The sequence below is a fragment of the Lathyrus oleraceus genome, chromosome 3, assembly GCF_024323335.1.
Source record: "Lathyrus oleraceus cultivar Zhongwan6 chromosome 3, CAAS_Psat_ZW6_1.0, whole genome shotgun sequence".
Lineage (NCBI taxonomy): Eukaryota > Viridiplantae > Streptophyta > Magnoliopsida > Fabales > Fabaceae > Lathyrus > Lathyrus oleraceus.
In genome coordinates this window covers 340,330,463-340,353,826 of record NC_066581.1, presented here as the reverse complement: position 1 = coordinate 340,353,826, position 23,364 = coordinate 340,330,463, and the positions used below count along the sequence as shown (strand labels likewise).

At 41.0% G+C, this 23,364-nt stretch overlaps 1 protein-coding gene across 1 annotated transcript in view; it reads left to right on the top strand.

Moving 5' to 3' along the window:
* The first annotated feature begins 1,511 nt into the window (after positions 1-1,511).
* Positions 1,512-23,364, top strand: part of LOC127131180 (putative 3,4-dihydroxy-2-butanone kinase) — a 38,947-nt gene continuing 17,094 nt past the window's right edge. The window contains exons 1-2 of the mRNA XM_051060114.1: positions 1,512-1,706; positions 1,824-2,075. Coding sequence (XP_050916071.1) covers positions 1,512-1,706; positions 1,824-2,075 — 447 coding nt within the window. The remainder of the gene's footprint in view (positions 1,707-1,823; positions 2,076-23,364) is intronic.

Sequence of the window (23,364 nt, the reverse complement as noted above, 5' to 3'; positions counted from 1 at the left end):
ATCAACAAAGAAGTATGGATCAAGTTCAGACGGAATTGGCTGAGATGAGGGCAAACATGGCCCAGTTTATGACGATGATGCAAGGGGTTGCGCAAGGTCAAGAGGAACTTCGAGCCCTGGTTCAAAGACAAGAGACCGGTATTCCGCAGTCCAACCGTGCTTCGCCTGTGGGCGTACCTGTTCATGAGAATGTTAATGCTGCTGCTCCCGCCAATGACTATGCTGTGGGCGATGAGTTAAGGGGGATCAGAATCAACGGACAGCCTCTTGCTGCAGAGACTGTCAATGCTAGAGATACCCGGGCTCCGGTTCGTCATCCGGCTCCGATTGTTGACAGACAAGAGGACATGTTCACTTTGCTGAGTGAAGATGATGAAGTTGTTGGAAGAGTCGAGGATATGGATCGTAAGGTGGATGCCCTTGCTGAGAAAATAAGAGCCATGGAGTGTCAGAATTCCTTGGGTTTTGATGTGACCAACATGGGGCTAGTGGAAGGATTGAGGATTCACTATAAATTCAAAGCGCCCTCGTTCGATAAATATAATGGCACCTCTTGTCCTTGCACTCATGTGCAGGCTTATTATCGGAAAATCTCTGCTTACACCGATGATGAGAAGATGTGGATGTACTTCTTCCAGGATAGCTTATCTGGGGCTTCCTTGGATTGGTATATGGAACTTAAGAGAGATTCTATCCGATGCTGGAGGGATCTGGGTGAGGCCTTCTTGAGGCAATACAAACACAACATGGATATGGCGCCTAGCCGGACTCAGCTGCAGAGTCTTTGTCAGAAATCTGGCGAGAGCTTCAAGGAGTACGCTCAGAGGTGGCGTGAATTGGCTGCTAGAGTACAACCCCATATGCTGGAGAGGGAGTTAACTGACATGTTCATTGGCACTCTACAAGGTGTTTTCATGGACCGGATGGGAAGCTGCCCATTCGGTAGTTTCTCAGATGTGGTTATTTACGGAGAGAGGACAGAAAGTTTGATTAAAGCTGGTAAAATTCAAGATGTTGGGTCCTCGTCTTCGAAGAAACCTTTTGCTGGGGAACCTCGTCAGAGAGAGGGTGAAGCCAGTGCTGTGCAGCATGGGAGGAGGATTGGGAATAGAAATCAGTATCGCCAGGTTGCTGCTGTGACCATTCCAGCACCTCAACCTCGTCAACAACCGCAACAACAGAGAGTTCAACAACCGCCACAACAACAACAACAACAACAACATCCGTATCAGCCTAGGTAGAGGATGCCTGATCGACGTTTTGACCCATTACCGATGACTTATGCTGAGCTGCTACCTGAGTTGCTCAGACTAGGGTTTGTGGAGTTGAGGACAATGGCACCGTTGACAAAAATACCACCTGGGTATGATGCCAACGTGCGTTGTGACTTTCATTCTGGTGCACCGGGACACCACATTGAGAACTGCAGGGCTTTTCATCATAAAGTCCAGGACCTGATTGACGCTAAAACTATCAATTTTGCTACTGTGCCAAATGTTGTAAATAACCCAATGCCGCCGCATGGTGCACACAGAGTGAACAATATTGAAGGGGCAGAAGCTGAAGATCTGGTAGTCCGTGTGGAAGATGTTCAGACTTCTTTGTTGGTTGTAAAGGGCCGTTTGCTGAGTGGAGGTGTTTACCCGGGCTGTGATCAGGGCTGTGTTGATTGTGCTGAAGCAGAGAATGGCTGTAGTCAGTTGAGGGTTGGTGTCTAGGGTTTGATGGACGAAGGCAGTTTGCAATTCAGTCGGGCTGTTAGAGAACGTGGGATGGTGTCGACTGTCACTATCTATTTCAAACCGTCTGAAGGATGTGGCCAGAGGGTTGTTAGTGCGCCTGCAACAAGTGGTACCCCTGTTACTATTTCTGCACCAGTTACCGCCAGTACTCCGACTACAATTGTCGCTCCGGTCAGAAGGGCTGTTGACAGTAGGGCTGTACCATGGAAGTATGATAACGCTTATCGCAAAAATCGAAAGGCTGAGAGTCAGGTCAAACCGGTTAATCAAGCGCCTGTGACTATCGGTGTGCCGGTAAAAACTCCTGTGGTTGCAAGTCCAGTTGTGGACAATGTTGGTGGACCAGGAGGTTTTACCAGAAGTGGACGTCTGTTTGCTCCGAAACCATTAAGAGACAACAATGCCGAGGCTCTCACCAAGGCTAGAGGCAAACAGGCAGTGGTTGATGAGGAACCAGCTCAGAAGGAAGCGCCTGAGGGTTCGTCCGAGAAGGATGTGGAGGAGTTCATGAAAATAATCAAGGAAAGTGATTACAAGATTGTAGACCAACTGAATCAGACTCCGTCCAAAATTTCAATCCTCTCATTGCTTCTGTGCTCTGAGGCACATCGTAATGCCTTGTTGAAGATGCTGAATATGGCTTACGTGCCTCAGGAGATTTCTGTCAACCAACTGGAGGGTGTGATTGCCAACATGAGCACCAGACATGGTTTGGGGTTCACTGACCTGGACTTGACGCCTGAAGGGCGTAATCATAATAAGGCCTTGCATATCACCATGGAGTGCAAGGATGCTGTTTTGTCTCACGTGTTGGTAGACACTGACTCGTCGCTGAATGTGTTGCCTAAGCAGATTCTGAAGAAGATAGCTGTGGAAGGGGCTGTGCTCACTCCAAGTGACCTGATTGTGCGTGCATTTGACGGATCCAAACATTCTGTTTTTGGTGAAGTCACCTTGCCAGTGAAGATAGGTCCGGAGGTCTTCGACATCATCTTCTATGTTATGGACATCCAGCCCGCTTACAGTTGTTTGTTGGGGCGTCCATGGATTCACGCAGCTGGGGCAGTTTCGTCAACTCTCCACCAGAAGCTGAAGTATGTCTGGAATGGTCAGATTGTGACCGTGTGCGGCGAAGAAGATATTCTGGTGAGTCACCTATCCTCTTTCAAATATGTAGAGGTGGATGGCGAGATCCATGAAACCTTATGCCAGGCATTTGAGACTGTTGCTCTTGAGAGGGTGGCTTTTGCTGATCAAAAGAAGCCAAGTGCCTCAATTGCATCGTACAAGCAAGCCAAGGAGGTTGTTGACTCTGGAAAGGCTGAAGGCTGGGGCAAGATGGTGGATTTTCCTATCAAAGAGGATAAGTTTGGAATTGGCTATCAACCTTTGCAGACGGAGCAGGGTGTGCAGGCAGGTCCGAGTACCTTTACCAGCGCTGGGCTGATGAATCGCGGTGACGTCTTTGCGGTCGGTAGTGAAGATGGTGACAGTGATTGTGATCTCGACAACTGGGTTCGCCCGTGTGCACCAGGGGAGATGGTCAACAACTGGACAACAGAAGATGTGGTCCAAGTTACTCTTCAAACAGAGTAATTTTCTTTTGTTTTTTCATTCTGCACAAAACCCTACGTTCTGCCCAAGACGTAGTGGTTCATTGTAGGGCCTCATCATGTTTTCAATGATTATCATTAATAAAGGACGTTTTGCAAACAATTTTGTGATCCCTGTCTTTCTATTTTTGTTTTTCATTTTTCAAAAAAAATAAAAATGGCAATGTTTTTGTTTTTGTGATTTTCTTGAACTCTTTTTTCTAAAACAAAGCATTAAACATGCAGAAGTGATCTTATGGCATCCACTATGAACAGTTCTGTTATGGCTCAGTATGATTTCGACAATCCCATCTACCAAGCTGAAGAGGAGAGCGAGGAAGACTGTGAACTCCCTAAAGAACTGGTCAGATTATTGAAGCAGGAGGAAAGGGTCATCCAACCTCATCAGGAGGAGTTGGAGATTATTAATCTTGGTACGGAGGATGCCAGAAGAGATATCAAGATCGGGGCTGCTTTGAAGACAGAGGTCAAGAGCAGATTGATTGAGATGCTGAGAGAGTATGTGGAGATATTCGCCTGGTCTTATCAAGATATGCCTGGGTTGGATACCGATATTGTGGTGCATAGGCTACCTCTCAGAGAAGATTGTCCTTCGGTCAAGCAGAAGCTTCGTAGAACGAGTCCTGATATGGCTGTTAAGATCAAGGAAGAGGTTCAGAAGCAGTTCGATGCGGGTTTCTTGTCAGTGATGACTTATCCCCCGTGGGTGGCCAACATCGTTCCCATGCCGAAGAAGGATGGCAAAGTCAGAATGTGTGTCGATTACCGGGATCTGAATAGAGCGAGTCCGAAAGATGATTTTCCATTACCTCACATTGATGTATTGGTTGATAATACGGCTCAATCCTCGGTTTTCTCTTTCATGGATGGTTTCTCTGGATATAATCAGATTAAGATGGCGCCAGAGGACATGGAAAAGACGACGTTCATTACACCTTGGGGCATGTTCTGCTATAAGGTGATGCCATTTGGGCTGAAGAATGCCGGTGCTACCTATCAGAGGGCTATGACGACTCTATTTCATGACATGATGCACAAAGAGATTGAAGTGTACGTGGATGATATGATTGCGAAGTCGCAGACAGAAGAGGAGCACTTGGTTAATTTGCAGAAGTTGTTTGATCGGCTGAGAAAGTTCAAACTGAGGCTGAACCCGAACAAGTGTACGTTTGGTGTGAGATCTGGGAAGCTGTTAGGCTTCATTGTCAGTGAGAAAGGGATTGAGGTTGATCCAGCAAAAGTCAAAGCTATTCAAGAAATGCCTGAACCGAAAACAGAAAAGCAGGTTCGTGGGTTTTTAGGGAGATTGAACTACATTGCAAGGTTTGTATCTCACCTAACTGCCACGTGTGAACCAATATTCAAATTGTTAAGAAAGAATCAAGCAATCAGGTGGAATGATAACTGTCAGAAAGCTTTTGACAAGATAAAAGAATATTTACAGAAACCTCCAATCCTTATACCTCCAGTTCCTGGGAGACCGCTGATAATGTACCTATCAGTGACTGAGAACTCGATGGGGTGTGTATTGGGACAGCATGACGAGTCTGGTCGAAAAGAGCATGCCATATACTACCTTAGCAAAAAGTTTACCGACTGTGAAATCAAATATTCACAGCTTGAGAAAACTTGCTGTGCTTTGGCCTGGGCTGCTCGCCGATTGAGGCAGTATATGTTGAACCATACTACCTTATTGATTTCTAAGATGGATCTAGTGAAATACATCTTTGAGAAGCCGGCTCTCACCGGACGTGTTGCCCGTTGGCAGATGATTTTAACAGAGTATGATATCCAGTACACGTCGCAGAAGGCCATCAAAGGTAGTATTTTATCAGACTATCTCGCCGAGCAACCGATTGAAGATTATCAGCCGATGATGTTTGAATTCCCTGATGAAGACATCATGTATCTGAAGATGAAAGACTGTGAAGAGCCTCTTGTCGAGGAAGGACCGGATCCTGATGACAAGTGGACATTGATGTTTGATGGGGCTGTGAATGTGAATGGTAACGGTGTTGGTGCAGTGCTTATCAATCCTAAAGGTGCTCATATACCTTTTTCTGCCATATTGACTTTCGACGTCACCAACAACGAGGCTGAGTATGAGGCTTGTATCATGGGGATAGAAGAAGCCATTGATTTAAGGATCAAAACGCTTGACATTTACGGAGATTCCGCTCTAGTGATCAATCAGGTCAATAGAGATTGGAATACGAACCAGCCGCATTTGATTCCTTATAGAGATTACACCAGAAGAATACTGACGTTCTTCAAGAAGGTGAAGTTGTATCATGTCCCCCGGGATGAGAATCAGATGGCTGATGCATTGGCTACTTTGTCTTCTATGATCAAAGTTCATTGGTGGAATCATGTGCCACATGTTGCGGTGAATCGACTCGAGAGGCCTGCGTATGTGTTTGCAGCCGAGTCTGTTGTTGATGAGAAACCGTGGTACTATGATATCAAGAATTTCCTCAAGAGCTAGGAGTATCCTGAAGGTGCGTCGAAGAATGACAAGAAAACCCTGAGAAGGCTAGCTGGAAGCTTTTATTTGAATCAGGATGATGTGCTATACAAGAGAAACTTTGACATGGTTCTGCTCAGATGCGTGGATAGACACGAAGCAGGCATGTTGATGCAAGAAGTGCATGAGGGTTCGTTTGGTACTCATGCTGGTGGTCATGCAATGTCTAAGAAATTGTTGAGAGCCGGTTATTACTGGATGACTATGGAATCCGATTGTTTCAAGTATGCTCGGAAGTGCCATAAATGCCAGATCTATGCTGATAAGGTGCATGTACCACCAAGCCCTCTGAATGTCATGAATTCGCCTTGGTCGTTTGCCATGTGGGGCATTGATATGATCGGGAGGATCGAGCCTACTGCTTCTAACGGACATCGCTTCATCCTGGTTGCGATTGATTACTTCACCAAGTGGGTGGAAGCAGCTTCCTATGCCAATGTTACCAAACAAGTGGTTGCCCGGTTCATCAAGAAGGAAATCATCTGTCGTTATGGGGTTCCTGAGAGAATCATCACTGACAATGGTTCGAATCTCAATAACAAGATGATGAAAGAGCTTTGCAAAGATTTCAAGATTAAACATCACAATTCTTCTCCTTATAGACCAAAGATGAATGGTGCTGTAGAGGCGGCAAACAAGAATATCAAGAAGATTATGCAGAAGATGGTCGTGACGTACAAGGATTGGCATGAGATGCTGCCTTTCGCTTTGCATGGGTACCGTACCTCAGTACGTACGTCGACCGGGGCAACCCCGTACTCCCTTGTGTATGGTATGGAAGCAGTCCTACCTGTTGAAGTGGAGATTCCTTCTCTGAGAGTCTTGTTAGATGTCAAGCTTGACGAAGCCGAGTGGATTCGAACAAGGTTTAATGAGTTGAGCCTTATCGAAGAGAGACGGCTAGCAGCTGTGTGCCATGGGCAGTTGTATCAGAGAAGGATGAAGAGAGCCTTTGATCAGAAAGTGCGTCCTCGAATCTATCAGACCGGTGATCTAGTTTTGAAGAGGATCCTTCCTCCCAGTACAGATAATAGGGACAAGTAGACTCCTAATTATGAAGGTCCATATGTTGTTAAGAAGGTCTTCTCCGGTGGAGCCTTGATGCTTACAACTATGGATGGTGAAGATTTTCCGTCCCTTGTTAACTCAGATGTAGTCAAAAAATACTTCGCATAAATTGACCCGCTGGACAAAAAAGAATAAAAGAGTCCAGGCAAAAAAGGGCATCCCGGCGAACCAAAAAACAGAAAGAAAAGGTTCGGGAAAAAATTAGGGATAAAAATGAAAAGAATTTGTACACCCGGTGAGTCGAAAACCCGCAAGGGCGGCTTAGGCAAAAATGGGTATCCCGGTGGATTGAAAACCCGAAAGGGTGATCCAGGCAAAAGAGGGATTAAGGCGAAGACTACAGTCTGAGTTATCTGTACTTCATCGCGCTTCGTCGTCTGCCATCTCGAAAGATGTGATCGGTCCAGTCATTCTTCTCAGAAAGCAAGGAAGTTGGGAGGAAAACTGATGATCTGTGAGTTATAACAGAATTGGGAAATAGTGGATGCCATGTTCATTGCCATTAGGATAGATTTTTCCTTTTGTGCGCAATTACCTCTTTCTAGGAATTGCTTCCCTATGTGTTCTCCTTTTCAGGCCCATTTTCAATCAGTAAAAGTCGTTATTCAGATAAATAGCTCTCTTGTTTTTATTGTTACTGTTTTGTTTGCAAAAACGTCCAAATGTTTGATAACGTTGCATATAAAAACATGAAGGCTAAACAATAAATGTGCAGAAGGATAAAACATTTGAAAATCATTTTGAATGTTGAGGACACTTGAGCGTATCTTGTCCATGCAAACCCCTGGGGCATGTATGTTGTGCTGTTTTGCAGGTTGTTATCTGTAAGGACGATTCCCCAGCAGACCGTTCCCCAGTTGAGTTCCCAGCTGAGTTTGAAGATGGATTATCCCCACTGAGTCAGAAGGACGTTGTATCCCCAACGTGGCCATGAATGCTTATCCCCAGGCAGGGTTGTGGATGTCTATCTCCGGTGTGGTCTGGTATATTCTTTCCCCAGCCAGAGTTGCATTTCCTCAGCAGAGTGGCAAATGCCTGTCCCCGTCAGGGTTGTGAAGTTTTCCCTAGCAGATCTCCCGAGCAGAGATTTGTGTTGATGGTTTTCTCCAGCAGGTTCCCCGAGTGGATCAGGTTCGGTGATTTATCTCCAGCAGAGCTTATCCTACTTGTGGATGGGCAACTCTCCCCAGTGAAGTCGCCTTGTGTAGTTCCTCAGCCAAGTCGCATTGTTTGTTCCCCAAGCGGAGTCCCCGAGTGGATTGGGATCCTGTCCCCAACAACAGTTTTATTTCTCCAGCATGAGTGAGAAGTCGGTGCTCTCCCCGTAGAGTATTCCTCAGACAGAGTCTCCCCGCAGAGTCGGAGTACCTGATCAGTTTTGCTCCCCAGCAGGAGTTCATCATTTTGCATTTGGCATATAGTAATCATTGCATCCTCAAAACGCGTAGCATTTCCATTTGATATGGAGCATTACGCCATAGAAAAATTCAAACATATGCATTCATGTGTTAAACCAGTTTGGGCCATATCCCCAACAGAGGCGGATCATTGTTCAACATCTGTACGACACATTTGCTACAGTTGCTCCTGACAGCATTCATGATTGGTAATTCCCCAGAGAGGTTTATTTCCTCACGCGTCCGTGAAAGGAAAGCTTGATTCTCCCCAGTGAGATCCCCAACAAGTGTTTAGCCTTGCCCTGACATATGTAGATGTCATCTTGTGATACCGGTCAATGTCATGTCAGCACCCGCGTGTGTTATTTCTTTGGTGTCGGTAAACACCATTCTTTCGGTGTCGGTAAACATCGAGTACTCCCCAGTCATTCGTTAATGTCTGGTCTTCTTTGGTGTCGGTAAACACCATTTTTTCGGTGTCGGTAAACATCGAGTCCTACCCCAGTCATCGGTAAATGTCTGGTCTTCTTTTGATGTCAGTAAACATCATCTTTCGATGTTCGTAATACCCTTATCTTCCCCAGGCAGATGTCACCTCTCCGTTGGTGTCGATAAACGTTGAGTTTTTCCTATTCGTCCGTTGACGTATAGTTGCATGTTCCCCACAGATCATTTGCTAATGTTTGTTGATTCCTCAGATTCTCCTCTCCGTTGGTGTCGATAAACGATGAGTTTTTCCCAATCGTTCGTTGACGTTTGGTTGAGTTATATTTTCTCTCCCCAGAGAGTCACCTCTCCGTTGGTGTCGGTAAACGTTGAGTTTTTTTCCTATTCGTCCGTTGACGTATAGTGGTATCTTTCCCCTCAGAGTCACCTCTCCGTTGGTGTCGATAAACGATGAGTTTTTCCCGATCGTCCGTTGATGGTTGGTTGTGTTAACTTTTTTTTCCCCAGTGATTCACCTCTCCGTTGGTGTCGATAAACGTTGAGTTTTTGCCTAGTCGTCCGTTGACGTCTAGTTGTATATCCTACTCCCCAGTCATTCGTTAATGTCTGGTCATCTTTGATTGGTGTCGGTAAACATCATCTTTCGATGTCGGTAAACATCGAGTATCATCCCAGTCATCGGTAAATGTCTGGTAATTCCCTAGCCAGAAATCCCCAGTAGAGTCGTCGGTAAACGTCCTATTTGGTTTCCGGTTGCAATTATTTCCCTTCCTCCTCTAGTGAAGTGTTCACCTCTCCGTTGGTGTCGATAAACGTCGAGCTTCTCCCTTTCATCCGTTGACGTCTGGTCGAGTCTTTCCTAGTCATTCGTTAATGTCTGGTCACCTCTCCGTTGGTGTCGATAAACGTCGAGCTTCTCCCTTTCGTCCGTTGACGTTTGGTCGAGTCTTTCCCAGTCATTCGTTAATGTCTGGTCACCTTTCCGTTGGTGTCGATAAACGTCGAGCTTCTCCCTTTCGTCCGTTGACGTCTGGTCGAGTCTTTCCCAGTCATTCGTTAATGTCTGGTCACCTTTTCGTTGGTGTTGGTAAACGTCGAGCTTCTCCCTGTCGTCCGTTGACGTTTGGTCGAGTCTTTCCCAGTCATTCGTTAATGTCTGGTCACCTCTCCGTTGGTGTCGATAAACGATGAGTTTTTCCCTCTCGTCCGTTGACGTTTGGTTGTGCCTTTCTTTTGATAAAAATCAAAATCCCCCAGGAGTCGTCGGTAAACGTCTTGTCTGGTTGCTCGACTTTTCTTTGTATATCCCCTGCAAATTGCAAATATCATAAGTCATTCCCCGCAGTGTGCAAATTTCTACGGTTCTTCGGTATTCAATCCCTGTTTACCCTGAAGGTCTGACAGTCGTTGCTCTCATCCGTTCGGGTTCCCAATTGATTGAATAGGGGCAGCTGTAGCACCTCAAATTTGCACCTCCCATTTTGTATATACATTTTCATTTTTAGGTCATTATTGTCCACTGCATAGCATTGCATTGTCCATTGCCTAGTGCAAGTCATCAGTCAAGACTGGTCAGGAGATCCAGTTGTGCAAGCAAGCAAGTGCATTTTCCTTGAGATCAAAGCCCTAGGGTTGGTTCCATGAGTTCATATGATTCAAAGATCATTTTGAAGTGGTTTGGTCAAGGGTTGAAGGCTCAAAGTTCATCAGTCAATGATCAATTCATCTGAAACCCTAGAAAGTCAACCAAAGTCAACTGTCAATTCAATCATGGATTTGAAGGTGGGAGATGGTTAGAGATGCCTAATTCATGTCCATACAAGTCTCATTTGACATTTCAAACATCAACAATGAAGAATTTGAGGTCAGTTGAAAGTTTCCAAAAACAGTAAGTGACCTGTAATTTAAAACTGCCAAAAATGGAAAGGTTTTCTCCTCAAGATTACATGACCAAGAAAGCTTCAAATGAAATTTTGTCCAACATGAAAGTTGAAGAGCTTGTTCTCCCATTTCCAAAAAGTCCAAGAACATGAATTTCTCATGTGTGGTTGAAGAGATATGGATCAATCTTGGCCAAATGAATTTGAACTTCAAGCATGCATAACTTTTAAACCATAAGGCCAAATGGAGTGGTTCTTTTTGCAACATTCATGTCTTGACATGTACTATCCAATTCATGCATCATAAGCCATGCATTTCCATCATAAAAATATTTGCATTTCCATTTGAATTTTGGAGGGAAAATCCAAATTTGAAAATTAAGCTTTGTTTTCACTTTCCATCACTTGCATTTGGTTCAAAACAACATTTCAAGTGATTCCCAAAGCAAAAACGTGCACTGTTCCATTGGCTTACATGCATAAGGGTGAATTTGCAAATTGGCCAAAACACTTCATTTTCACTAATCCACTTGCATTAGCTTAAGCATGATTAACAAACATGATTAACAAAGCATATATATAGCTAATCCTAACAGAAAACTGCATGAACATCATCACATTTTCAGATCTACAAATTTTCACAAATTTTGCTCTCACTTTTTTCTGCAATTTTCTTCAAACACCTTGCCTTTTTCTTGATCAAATCATCATCCATGAGCATTGTGGAGCATAGTTGAAGCAGGATTCACAGGAATTCATCAAGATTTGAAGCAGATCGAAGCATACACTCATCCATGGTAGTTGGCAATTCTGGCAAGATCAAGCTCGAGTAAGCATCAAGCATTCATCCATTCAATCACACAAGAGTATTGGAGCATCTGTTTGAGCTTCTTGAGGCCTGAAATCACCTGTTTCATTTCTGCATCTTCTTGAAGGTCAGAATTCGATTTCCATAATTCGTGAAATGGTTATGTGCTTATTGTAGATCGTGCATCACTGAGCATGCTGAGCTTTGTTTCAGTAATTTTCATGAAGAAATGAGTTAGATATGCTAGATCTAAGTTTGACATGTGAACTTTCTTTTGCTCGAATCTTTGAATATAGGTTGAATTAGGTTAAATTAGACATGGATTTGTGATGTGTGATGGAAGATCTATCCATTGGTATGTTTATTTTGAATTTCTATACACTGTTGTTCTTGAGCGTATGAACATGATGAATGTTGATGAAGCTGTTAGGGTTTTATTCCCAGAAGTGTGTTTGATCCTCTTCAGCGTGTGTTTGCATGCGTTTAGTTGTTAATGGACATGTATTGGTCCACGTAGTGTACGCCTGGCATTATGATTGGCCAGGAGCGCTCAGCATTGCCACATCATATTAATGAAACGCATTGTTTCATTGTGTGGCGCGCTCGTTTTCAAATATCCACTCACTTCGATTCCTGGCTGATGCACTTTTCCAAAATGCCATTCCATTTTATTTCATTCTTCATCCATTCATGAACTATGCTTCCACATGTTTTTTTATTTTTTTATTCACTTCCAAAAATCATGACTCAATAAATATTAATCCAAATCATGTGTGGATTTTTGCATCATTCTCCTTGTTGTGTCTAGTATTTTTTGGTTATTTTTCCAGAAATTGTGCTCGGTTGGAAATTTATTTGGCCTAGGGTTTGTTAACATGTATGTTTTTTGAACCTTGCTTGCCATATCTCTTGTGAAATTATGAGTTTTAATCCAATGCTTGTGAAATTTGGTATGCTTAAACAAGAAATCTTGCTGGAGATTTTGGTGTTGAGTTTGCATTTTTCTCATTTGTGGTTGCTGAGTTATGATCTTTTGAATGTAGGTGTGACAATGTGTGTCACACCTTTGCTTGCTCAATTTGATGAATTTCTTTTCCATGCCAAATGAACTCCAAATGATATGATTTTTTGTATGATGTTTCTTCTGGATGTTGTGATTGACCATGAATTTTATTGGAATTTTTGGATTCATTTCTGATTTATTTGAGATTTTTCTTTATGGATTTCCATTTGTGAGCTTTTGAGTAGTCTTGAACTTCAATGATTTGTGAAATGCTGGTTGTTTATCCTATGAATGTGAAATTTTGCACATTGTTTCTAGACATATTGAAGTTTATTGTGGCTTTGGTTTGAGGTCTTTATCATTTGTTAATTCTGTTTTAGGCTTGTGATAAGTTGATGTATCAAATTGTGTCCTATTTGAGCTTGTTTGTGCTTACCTTGCCTTATGGAATTTTATTACCATGCTTAAACTTGTCCAAATGCCTTGATTTTTGGTGTGTTGATCATGTTATGTGTGCTTTTTAGCCATGATTTTTCTTGGGATTTATTGAATCATTTTTGAATTGATGTGCACTTGTTCATTCTGTTGCTTCAATGTGCTTTCAACTTGCATACTTTGCCATGTTTGATTTGTGAAATGAATTTGGTGCATGATATGGATGTGGAACCTTTTGGATTATGTTCTTAATTGGTTTAGTTTGATTCATGTCAATTTCCATGTTCTGTTTTGGATTTTCTTTCTCCATCTTTGACCCTAGGCCTTGTCCTAGTGGTTTGTGCTTATGTTTGAGCTTTGTTTTCAGGATAAGAAGCTTATGGCCATGAGGGGATTAATTCACATTGCTTGGGTTGGATTGTTTGGTTGATGTTAACTAATCTTGACTTGTTTTGTAGGTGGCTTTTAGCTTATTTGAGCTTGAGTTTGTGCTTTGCACCTTGTTGCATTGCTCGTTTGATTGTGTACTGTTGACTATTGGTTGTCTTTTTAGTGCATTTGACTTGTATACTGATTGAGTTGGATTGTTTTCAGGTACATTAGTTGCTTAAGTTCATTGTGAAATTGTTTTTGCTTTGCTTGGTTGCTTAACCATTTGAGGTATAACTCACTGACTTCATGTAGTCTGGAAGACCTGTCTTGTTACTTGGGCAGGCACCTGTCTGAAGCCCTCCTTAAGAGGCAATGCTTGTGTTTGTTTATCTTTGTGCCAAGCAGGAAAAGACCTCTATGAGACAATTGACAGATAAAAGAGATGTGCAGTCCATCTCCTGCTATTCAGTGTGTCATCCCTTTGCTCACACACCTTGTGTTGATGCATTGTGGATATTAACCCAAGATCTTTGTTGAGTCAGTCATATGTGGAGAAGAGTTCCAACTTTCTGAACTCCCACACTTTCATTGATTAAAGCTCTCCCCGGCCAGGGATAAGAGCTGTGAGGCACACCCCTCACTTCCCATTTCATCTGCTTCACCCTAACTCTCAATGTTAGGGTTAAGAGCTAACTACACCCGATTCCAGTTGGCTTGTGTTTCACAGCCTAACCTTGTGTGAGCCCACTTTGTTTGTATATAGTGTGTGCTAATTGTGTGAATGTTTGCTTTGCCTGTGCTGTTTAGGATAGCTTGCTCCCTGTGCAAGTTAGATAGCAACCTTAACTTAGGGATCGTATGCATGATAACTTCTAGGCTCGAGTCGTAGTCTCCCTAGTAGTTTGCGTCTCCCTTTGTATCTGGTTAGGCTAGTCCTTTGTCCCTGCGTAGGGGAACTACGTCGCCCTGATCCTCATACCAGATGAGGTACGTAGGCAGGAGATGAGCTGATCTCTCCGGGCGCCCTTTTTGCTTTTGTCTCTTGTGTGTGTTAGGAGATGGATGTAAGACCAACAATTGGCATTCCGTATCCTATTGTTGTGTGCTTGGAGTCCGATGTAAGTCCAGCGATTGGAATTTGGTTTCCAGTGTGGGTGTGTTTGGTTCGGAGTCTGATGTAAGTCCAGCGATTGGCATTCGGTTTCCATGTTTGCCTGCTTTTGTGTGGAGTCTGACGTAAGTCCAGCGATTGGCAGTCGGTTTCCTGTTTATGTTTTGTTTGGCGTGCGTTAGCCGAGCTACGAGTTCTCTGATTCTTCTTTAGTCCGAGAAGATACGTATGCATAGGATGCGACATCCTAGCGAGCACGTTTCCCTGTCCCAACTACGTCAACTCTGATGTCTGTGCCTGACAGACTACGTAGGCCCAGGATGCGATATCCTGCCGAGTTAGTTTCTTTTGTCGTTTCTGTGTCTCTTTCAGCCAGTGTTGGATGTTTGTGAGCAGTTTTTAGCAACTTTTATCCTTCCTTTTGTGCGTGGATCCCGTCGAGTACGACGGATGCGTAGGGGTGCTAATACCTTCCCTTCGCATAACCGACTCCCGATCCCATCTCTCTTTGGTCGCGAGACCATGTCTTTTCCAGGTTTACTTCGAGCGTTTCCTTTCCCTCTTTTGGGATAAATAACGCACGGTGGCGGCTCTGTTGTTTCTTTTTCCCGCCGGTTTTTCGCGTAATGCGACAAATGGGAGACAAATCAACCTTGTTTGATACCATATAGAGATTATGCGAGGAGGATTTCAACTTTCTTTACAAAGGTTGAATTTCATCATATCCCTCGAGATGAGAACCGGATGGCAGATGCTCATGCAACGTTGGCATCCATGATTGTAGTAAAATATTGGAATGAAGTTCCCAATTTATCTGTGATGCATCTTGATAGGACAACTCATGTGTTTGCTGTTGAAGAGATAAAAGACGAGAAGCCGTGGTATTACGACATCAAGTGTTTTCTTCAGAGTCAGATTTACCCGCCTGGGGCATCTTTGAAAGATAAGAAGACTTTGAGAAGATTAGCCGACAATTTCTACTTGAATGGTGATATACTGTACAAGAGAAACTTCGACATGGTTTTGCTCAGATGCGTGGATAGACACGAAGCAGACATGTTGATGACTGAAGTGCATGAAGGTTCCTTTGGTACTCATTCCAATGGACATGCAATGGCGAAGAAGATGTTGCGAGCAGGTTACTATTGGCTAACAATGGAATCTGACTGTTGCAATTTTGTGAAGAAATGCCACAAGTGTCAAATTTGTACTGATAAGATTCATGTTTCTCCGACACTATTGAATGTTATCTCTTCCCCATGGCCTTTCTCCATGTGGGGAATTGATATGATTGGGATGATTGAGCCCAAAGCTTCGAATGGACATCGTTTCATTTTAGTGGCAATTGATTACTTCACCAAATAGGCTGAAGCGGCACCGTATGCAAATGTAACCAAGCAAGTTGTTGTGAGGTTTATCAAGAATCAGATCATATGCCGTTATGGTGTGCCAAGTAAGATCCTTACTGATAATAGATCGAACTTGAATAACAATATGATGGAATATCTTTGCAAAGACTTCAAGATTGCATATCATAATTATTCCCCCTACAGACCCAAGATGAATGGGGCTGTTGAAGCTGCAAATAAGAACATCAAGAAGATTATCCAGAAGATGGTTGTCACGTATAAGGATTGGCATGAGATGCTCTCATTTGCTTTGCATGGGTATCGTACATCCGTCCGCACTTCAACAGGAGCAACCCCTTTCTCACTTGTGTATGGTATGGAAGCATTACTCCCCGTAGATGTTGAGATTCCTTCATTGCGTGTGCTCATGGAAGCCAAGTTGATTGAAGCTGAATGGTGTCAGACCAGGTTTGATCAGCTGAATTTGATTGAAGAGAAGAGATTGACTGCCATGTGTCATGGCCAGTTATATCAACAAAGAATGAAGAAAGCTTTTGATAAGAAGGCCAAACCTCGAGTGTTCAGAGAAGGTGACCTTGTGCTCAAGAAGATTTTTTCGTTCAAGCCAAATTCCATAGGAAAATGGACTCCCAATTATGAAGGCCCGTATGTTGTTAAGAGAGCCTTTTCAGGTGGTGCCTTGATTCTTACAACTATGGATGGTGAAGAGTTCACTCGTCTTGTGAACGCAGATGCAGTCAAGAAATACTTCGCCTAAAAAGAAAAGAACGACTCGCTAAGTTGAAAACCCAAAAGGGCGGCTTAGGCCAAAATGAGCGTCTTGGTGGATTGAAAACCCGAAAGGGCGATCCAGGAAAAAATTAGAGACATAAAACAGAAAGAAATTTCCCGATAAGTTGAGTACCCCACCTTGGGGCAACTTATGCAAAAATTAGGGATTATGGGAAGTAACTGCATTCTGCTGATCTTCAGTGTTTTGAAGACTTGTTTGAGCACAAGGGTTGATAGCAGTTCATCATCCCAAAAGCGGTCAAAAGCATAGTGGATATCAAGATTTGGTAGAGGGATTAAGGGTCATTTGTATTCAATGTAACCCTTTTCCATGTAAATTACCATTTTCAACTTTGTAAAATCTATGGAGTCTTGTCATTTACAGACTACCATTCTATCAAATAAAGTTGAGCTTTTATCCAATTGTTTCTACTCTTATTTACTTCAGCCAATAGTTTTAAATTTTATTATGATCATTTTGAAATTAAATTTTTAAATCAAAATCAAGTTTTCTTTAATATATAAAAGCAAGATTTTTTTTCAAAGAAAGTAAAAGGAATATCAACTGCATTTCAGTAAAAAACAAGTCCTTAAGTGTGAAGCATATGAGGTTCCCCAAGCAGTTAACTCTTCGGGTATACCTAGACATCAATATTGATTCCTGTAAGACCCTAATTTTGACCCTAAGATCCCTCATGGCATCATATCATTGCTCATTACATTGGCCTCAAGGATCATAGCATCTTGGTTCCTTACCCCAGGGTTGGGACTTGTGTGAGTTGGTTTGAGACCACCAAGCATGCTTGAATTGTATATTATTGCCTTTCTTATTTTGTTTACTAACCAAAATCACAAAAATATGTCACTAACTTGTTTTGTTTTGAAGCTCAAGCAATCATGAGATCCCTTGCTCCTAGGAGGCTTCTATGCTCAATGAAGTGGCTAGATGAAGATGAAAGCAAGCATGACAATGGTTCCCAAAGCTCTCAATCATCATATATGTCTCCCAAGTATCTCAATTTTCCAATTTGATCAAGATAAACCAAAAGGCTTGAGGATTGTTTCCCAAGGAAACCCTAATTCAACTGTGCATTAACTGTGCCTTGCTCATGAAGCAACCTCAACCTATGATCAAATTAAATCAAGGAATGTCCCTTCATTCATTATTTTATGCATATATGAGCTTATGTGAGTATCCTCAATCATTCATTCATCAAGATTTGAAGTTTGGACTTGAGAATTTGACCAGTCAAATCATCTAACCAAATTGAAATCCACTGAGACCTAACTCTTGATGTGTTTGTCAAATGAAGATGACCCCAAGATAAAAAATGTTCTTAAGAACCATAAGAACAACTTTCATGTTCATCAAAAATTCATTTGAAACTTGGAAGGTCATCATTCATTTCAAAACATTATAGGTCATTTTGACTAAAACCCTAATTTTGGGTCAACTTCCCAAGGACCTAACTTCTTCATTTTTTATGATTTTTAGGTAAAACCAATTTCATTGGAAAGATTAATATGTCTAATTCAAATGTTATGTTGGACAAAATTTCATAATCCTAAAATAAACACATGTGATAATACAAAACATTATAGGTCACTTTGGACCAAAGCCATTGAATCTTTAAAAAAGCCCAACTTCAAGTGCCCATAACTTTCTCATCAAAAATCCAAATGATGCAAAATTTAAGTCCAAATTGATAATATTTAAAATATCTACAGCTTCTATGTTGGAGGTTTTTTCATTTGAGGCTTGCATCATTAAAACAGAAGGGCTTGAAGTCGGTCACTTTTGATAAATTTTTCAAAGGCATGTTTTGCACATCAAACTTCATGGCCAGTTTTCACAATTTTCCAAACTCCAAATGGATTTTTGCCCAACATAACTTTTGTTCGTTATGTCAATACCTTTCCAACCATTACTCACATGCCTATGTTTAGATTTTTTATATGTGACTTTCGAAGCGGGGAACATTTAGGCCCAAATACGGAATTCACATGAAATCTTCATGCACAAGCAAACACCATTCAAATTGCACATACAAAACTTCTCCAAATGAGCTCAGCATTCATTTCCAATTGGTTTTGGGCCTCACATGCGCCTGTACAGGCCCATGCATGGAGGACCCAATGATCATGCACACAAGTATTTTCCCTCCTTGCCTTGCAGCTCATCTATAAATAGCATGCTTGCTTCATTCAAATCTCATCCTTGAATCAACCTGAAGCTCTGCAGAATTGAAAACCCAACCATACCAAAGGAATTCTCATTTTTAATTTCTCATTTCAAGTTTGAATTTCAACAAAATCAGTTGATCTTCAATACTAATTCTTTAGCCTTGCATTCACATCATACCTCAAGATCAAACTGGAAGCAAGAATTGGAGTAGATCGTGCTCATCAAAGCTGCACTTCAAAGGTTTACATCTCAACTGTTTTGATCCATATCTCATCATATGTTGTGAATTACTTGTGTTTGTTTGTTTTTCTGAAGTCCTCGTGTGAGAGGCAAGCCAATGATGGCTTTGATTTTGTGAATTAATGCATTTCAGATTGAACACCTGAATTTTCCATCTCAGATTTCTCCTTCCATAGGGATCTTGAGAGAAATCCAAGGTTACAGGGGTGATGTACATCACCCTAGCTTTAATTTGGTATAAGGATCATGCAATTTGGTTGAGGTTACAAAACCTGCAACTGGTGGCTGGTTTCTGTTGGCTCACCGGAGAAGACGGTGGTTTCCACCACCGTCCCCACGTGGAATCACCCTGGCCTTTGGATCCAACTGCCATGATCTAATCTGAGCCATGCTTTCATTTGACTTTTTTTTAATTCATTCTATTTCGCACTTGACTCATGTACATGATGCGCGCGCGCCTCTGATCCGTTGATGTTGTCCACGTCAATTAATGAAATGGATCGTGCGTTCCGTGATTTTCCATATTTTTCTAATTTCTGTTTTATTTTCTTTTATTCCATTTATTTTCAAAAATTCATAACTCTTTTATTTGGAATCACAAAAATATGAGACCAATTGCAAAATTTTTCTTAATCTAATTTTTAATTATTTTTGTGATTCCATTTAATATTTTTTGTGAATTATTTTGTTTTTAAAAGTTTTTAATTCATTATAAATACTTTTTGATATCCAAAAATTCCAAAAATATTTTCTCAATACATATGGATGATGATAAGTCTATAAAAAAATATTCTTATCAATTTCTTAATTGATTTGAGATTTATTTGAGATTTTAGTTCATTTGTGTTATTTTTCTTGATTTTTAATTGTTTAAAAATAGTTTCTGTTTTTTCAAAAAATGTTGAGAAAATTTGTCAAACCTTGTTTGACCGTGTTAGACTTATGATGATTCAATTGGACTTATCCAAGTTGATTTGAATTGAATTTGAAGTTTGACCTTACTTTGTTCATTTTATTTTATGTATTATTTTAATTCCAAAAAAGTACCAAAAATATGTTTGACCTTTCTTGACTTCTAATCTTCATTTCACTCCTGTTTACCATTGGTTGATGTTGATTCTATTCACATTTGACCATTGTATTTTGATTATGTCATTTAAATTTTCATTTTGTACATTTCATCTTCATCTCTTTTCTTGTTCTTTTTCTTTTGGCCAATGAGTTAATGATTTGTGGTTAGTCTAGACATATGAGAGGCTTAACCTTCTTTGATCCAAATCAAATTCAACTTGATCAAAGATCAAGTGAATTACTTTGTGTCCAAGATAGGTTGCTTCTTGGTCAATCAAAAAACCTAAAATCCATACAAGGCCTTTCCTCTTTTCTTTTGGCATGACAAGTTGTAGGAGCTTGGCTTACTAGTCATGATCTCTAACTTGTGTTTATTTGCCTATAGTTTTATTGACCGGCCTCAGATAGGTGTGACTACTACATTAGTCCACTTACGATTGCTTAACATAGCGCTAAATTGCCTTATGGCACACTGACATTAACTACTAACACTAACTTTAATTCAAGCATTTAATTCTTGCAATTTACTTTAATGAAATTTAATTTCTTGCTCATTTATTCATATTTCCTTTTGCCTTTGCTCATTTGAGCTCATGTTTATGTTTATTCCATTTGCCTTTTGCTCATTTGAGCTTATTATTGTATATAAATATATTGTGGTTTTGTGCTTGTTTTGTCTTTGTTTGTGTGAACCCAATGCAAAAACGAGAAATGACTTAGAATTAGGAACTTACCTATGCTTAATGGAGTTCAAGAGCAACTAGGCCTCATGCTTTTAGAATGCTAAATTTGTTGAAGAGCAACTAGGCTTCATGCCTTTAGAATGCTTAATTTTAAAGTTGACTTGAAAGGACCCTTGATCTAAACTCATTCTTTGTCTATTCCTCTTATTGCATTGTGAACTTTTTGATTGTTTGTTCTTGTGTGATAGGGATTCCAAACTTGAGATAGTAAGAAGGACCATTGTCATGAATAGCCAAGTTAAGAGAAAGACAAGCCAAATGGAGATCCTAGGAGCTTGAATGTTTAATTGTTTTGATTGCTTGTTGCTTGCTAAGTCCAAAGCAAAGGAGCATCTTGAATCATATGTATGATCTCAAGAAAGGAACTCCAAGGGTTTTATCTCTTCTCTCATCTTTGCATGTTTAGGACTAGCCCTTCTCTTCTTCTCTCCACTCTAACCCAAGCCAAACTCATTTTGTGCAAACATTGACATTGTTTTGAAAACTAGAAACCTAGGCCATATGCCTTTGATTTTTTTTAAACTCTTTTCACTAATACTTATTTTGAATTGAATCTTAAGTCAACTTTGACTTAATTTTTGTGAATACTTCTAATTTGTAAATTCAACTCACTTCAAGTGATTTTTTTTGGTTCCAATGACCACCTTTGATTAAAAACTTTTTCATAAACATTAGCCATAGGTTTGAGTTATCATAGTGGTTGATGTAAACCTCACCTTATCCTTAGTGATTGGACTATAAGTCTTCCATACTTATTATAAGGTGGATCCCTCAATAGTATGTTGAAGCTCTCCTCACATGGTGGATTGTTAGTTTAGGTTGAGTTTTCTGCCTTTGATAACAAAAGACCTTAAGGCTTTTGATCAAATCAATTCACCAAATTATTTTGAGATTTTTACCCCGAACTACGAGGTTTTGATCCTACCTTTGTGATGGTACGTAGGCAATGGGTTCATCCATTCAAACAAAAAAATTGTAAATAATGTATATTCTTTTCTCATCTCCCAAATCTTGTTTGCACAAATCTTTTCACAACTACCAACCTACAACACACATTTACAAAAAGGGCTCCCTTAGATTACTAAGGATGTCTTGGGTGCGTAAAACCTTCCCATTTCCTAACCAACCCCCTTACCCAGATCTCTGACATTTTTATTAGTTTTTGATTTGATAAAACTTCTTACTTGGTTTTTGTTCGCTTTTTAACCTTTCCTTTGGATAAATAAAAGTGCGGTGGTGACTCGAATTGTATGTTTACTTTTGATTTAGTCAATAAATCATAAGGTAACAAATACCCCGCTACAGAAAAGTGGCGACTCTGCTGGGGACTATCTTCCTAGTGGGTGTAGCCTACTTTTTGCCTTTGTTGTATTGTATGTTTATATTTACTTGTGACATATTTTTGTGCAAATTAGGGATGACTGTATTGTTTGTAATGTATGATTTGCTTGATATATATCAATTGCTTGTATGCTTGGTGGTCTCTTGTGAGATGAGTTCTATACCCGGACTCGAGTGCACTTATGATAGGAGAATGACATAGTCTTGTTGACTTGTGTGGAGTTATTCCTTAGCAAGTTGACTTGCAAGCCCATTCACTTGGTGGAGGTTTTGTTGGGATCAATAATGTCACTCGAGTAGTCGTGGTTAGGCATTACTCTTTCCAATATAGACCTTAGAAGCCAAGGACCTTAGAATACCTAGCCCATCTTGGCCTATTTTAGGATGTAGTGCGAAGATCGTTCAAGTGTAAGATTTGATACGATTGTTACGCGATACTACACTCATAAGAGTCTCTCTTGAGAATATTTTTGGAATACGAGTAGTCGTTTTATCCGATAATATTCGAAAGATGAGATGATGACTATGGGGACCCTTTTTAGAACATGATTGTCAGGTTTAACCACAGTACACTCCCTTTGGGTGGTTCTTAACCGAGACTCCATGCTCGTGACTTGCAACAAACCCTTGATTCGCGGTTGATCTGTTCTTGTATATCCTTAATATTAATGGAACTTGGGTGTTGATAAGGTGTAAACCATAATCCACCAAAATGGATGATTGATATTAAGGATGACTTGATCCATCCCGTGACCTTTGTGTGGTGTGACTTGCTTGATCCTTGAGTGTGATTGTTGCATCCATGCATTCATATGCATCCATATCATCAACAATGAAAATTTCAAGGAACTTAAGAGGTCTATTTGCAAATTTTCAGACATGGATAAGCAAAGAAGGAATACGAAGAAGTACAGTTTCAGACAACCCGACTTGAAAGAGTTAATAAGTTTGACATCCTATGTATTAGATCCCTTGGAGTTCAAAGCTCGCCATGGGAAGCTGATGTCCATTCTTTCTACTCAGGTGGATGAAGGTCTGATGAGTGTGTTGGTGCAGTTCTATAATCCTCTATACCGTTGCTTCACTTTTTTGGATTTCCAGCTTTTGCCTACACTTGAGGAGAATGTCTATCTTATGGGTATACCTGTCTTAGATCAGTTGTCGTTCAGTGGCTTGGAGAGGGTTCCTTCTTCCCAAGAGATTGCTGATCTGTTGCATATAGATGTATCTGATATTGGTGCTC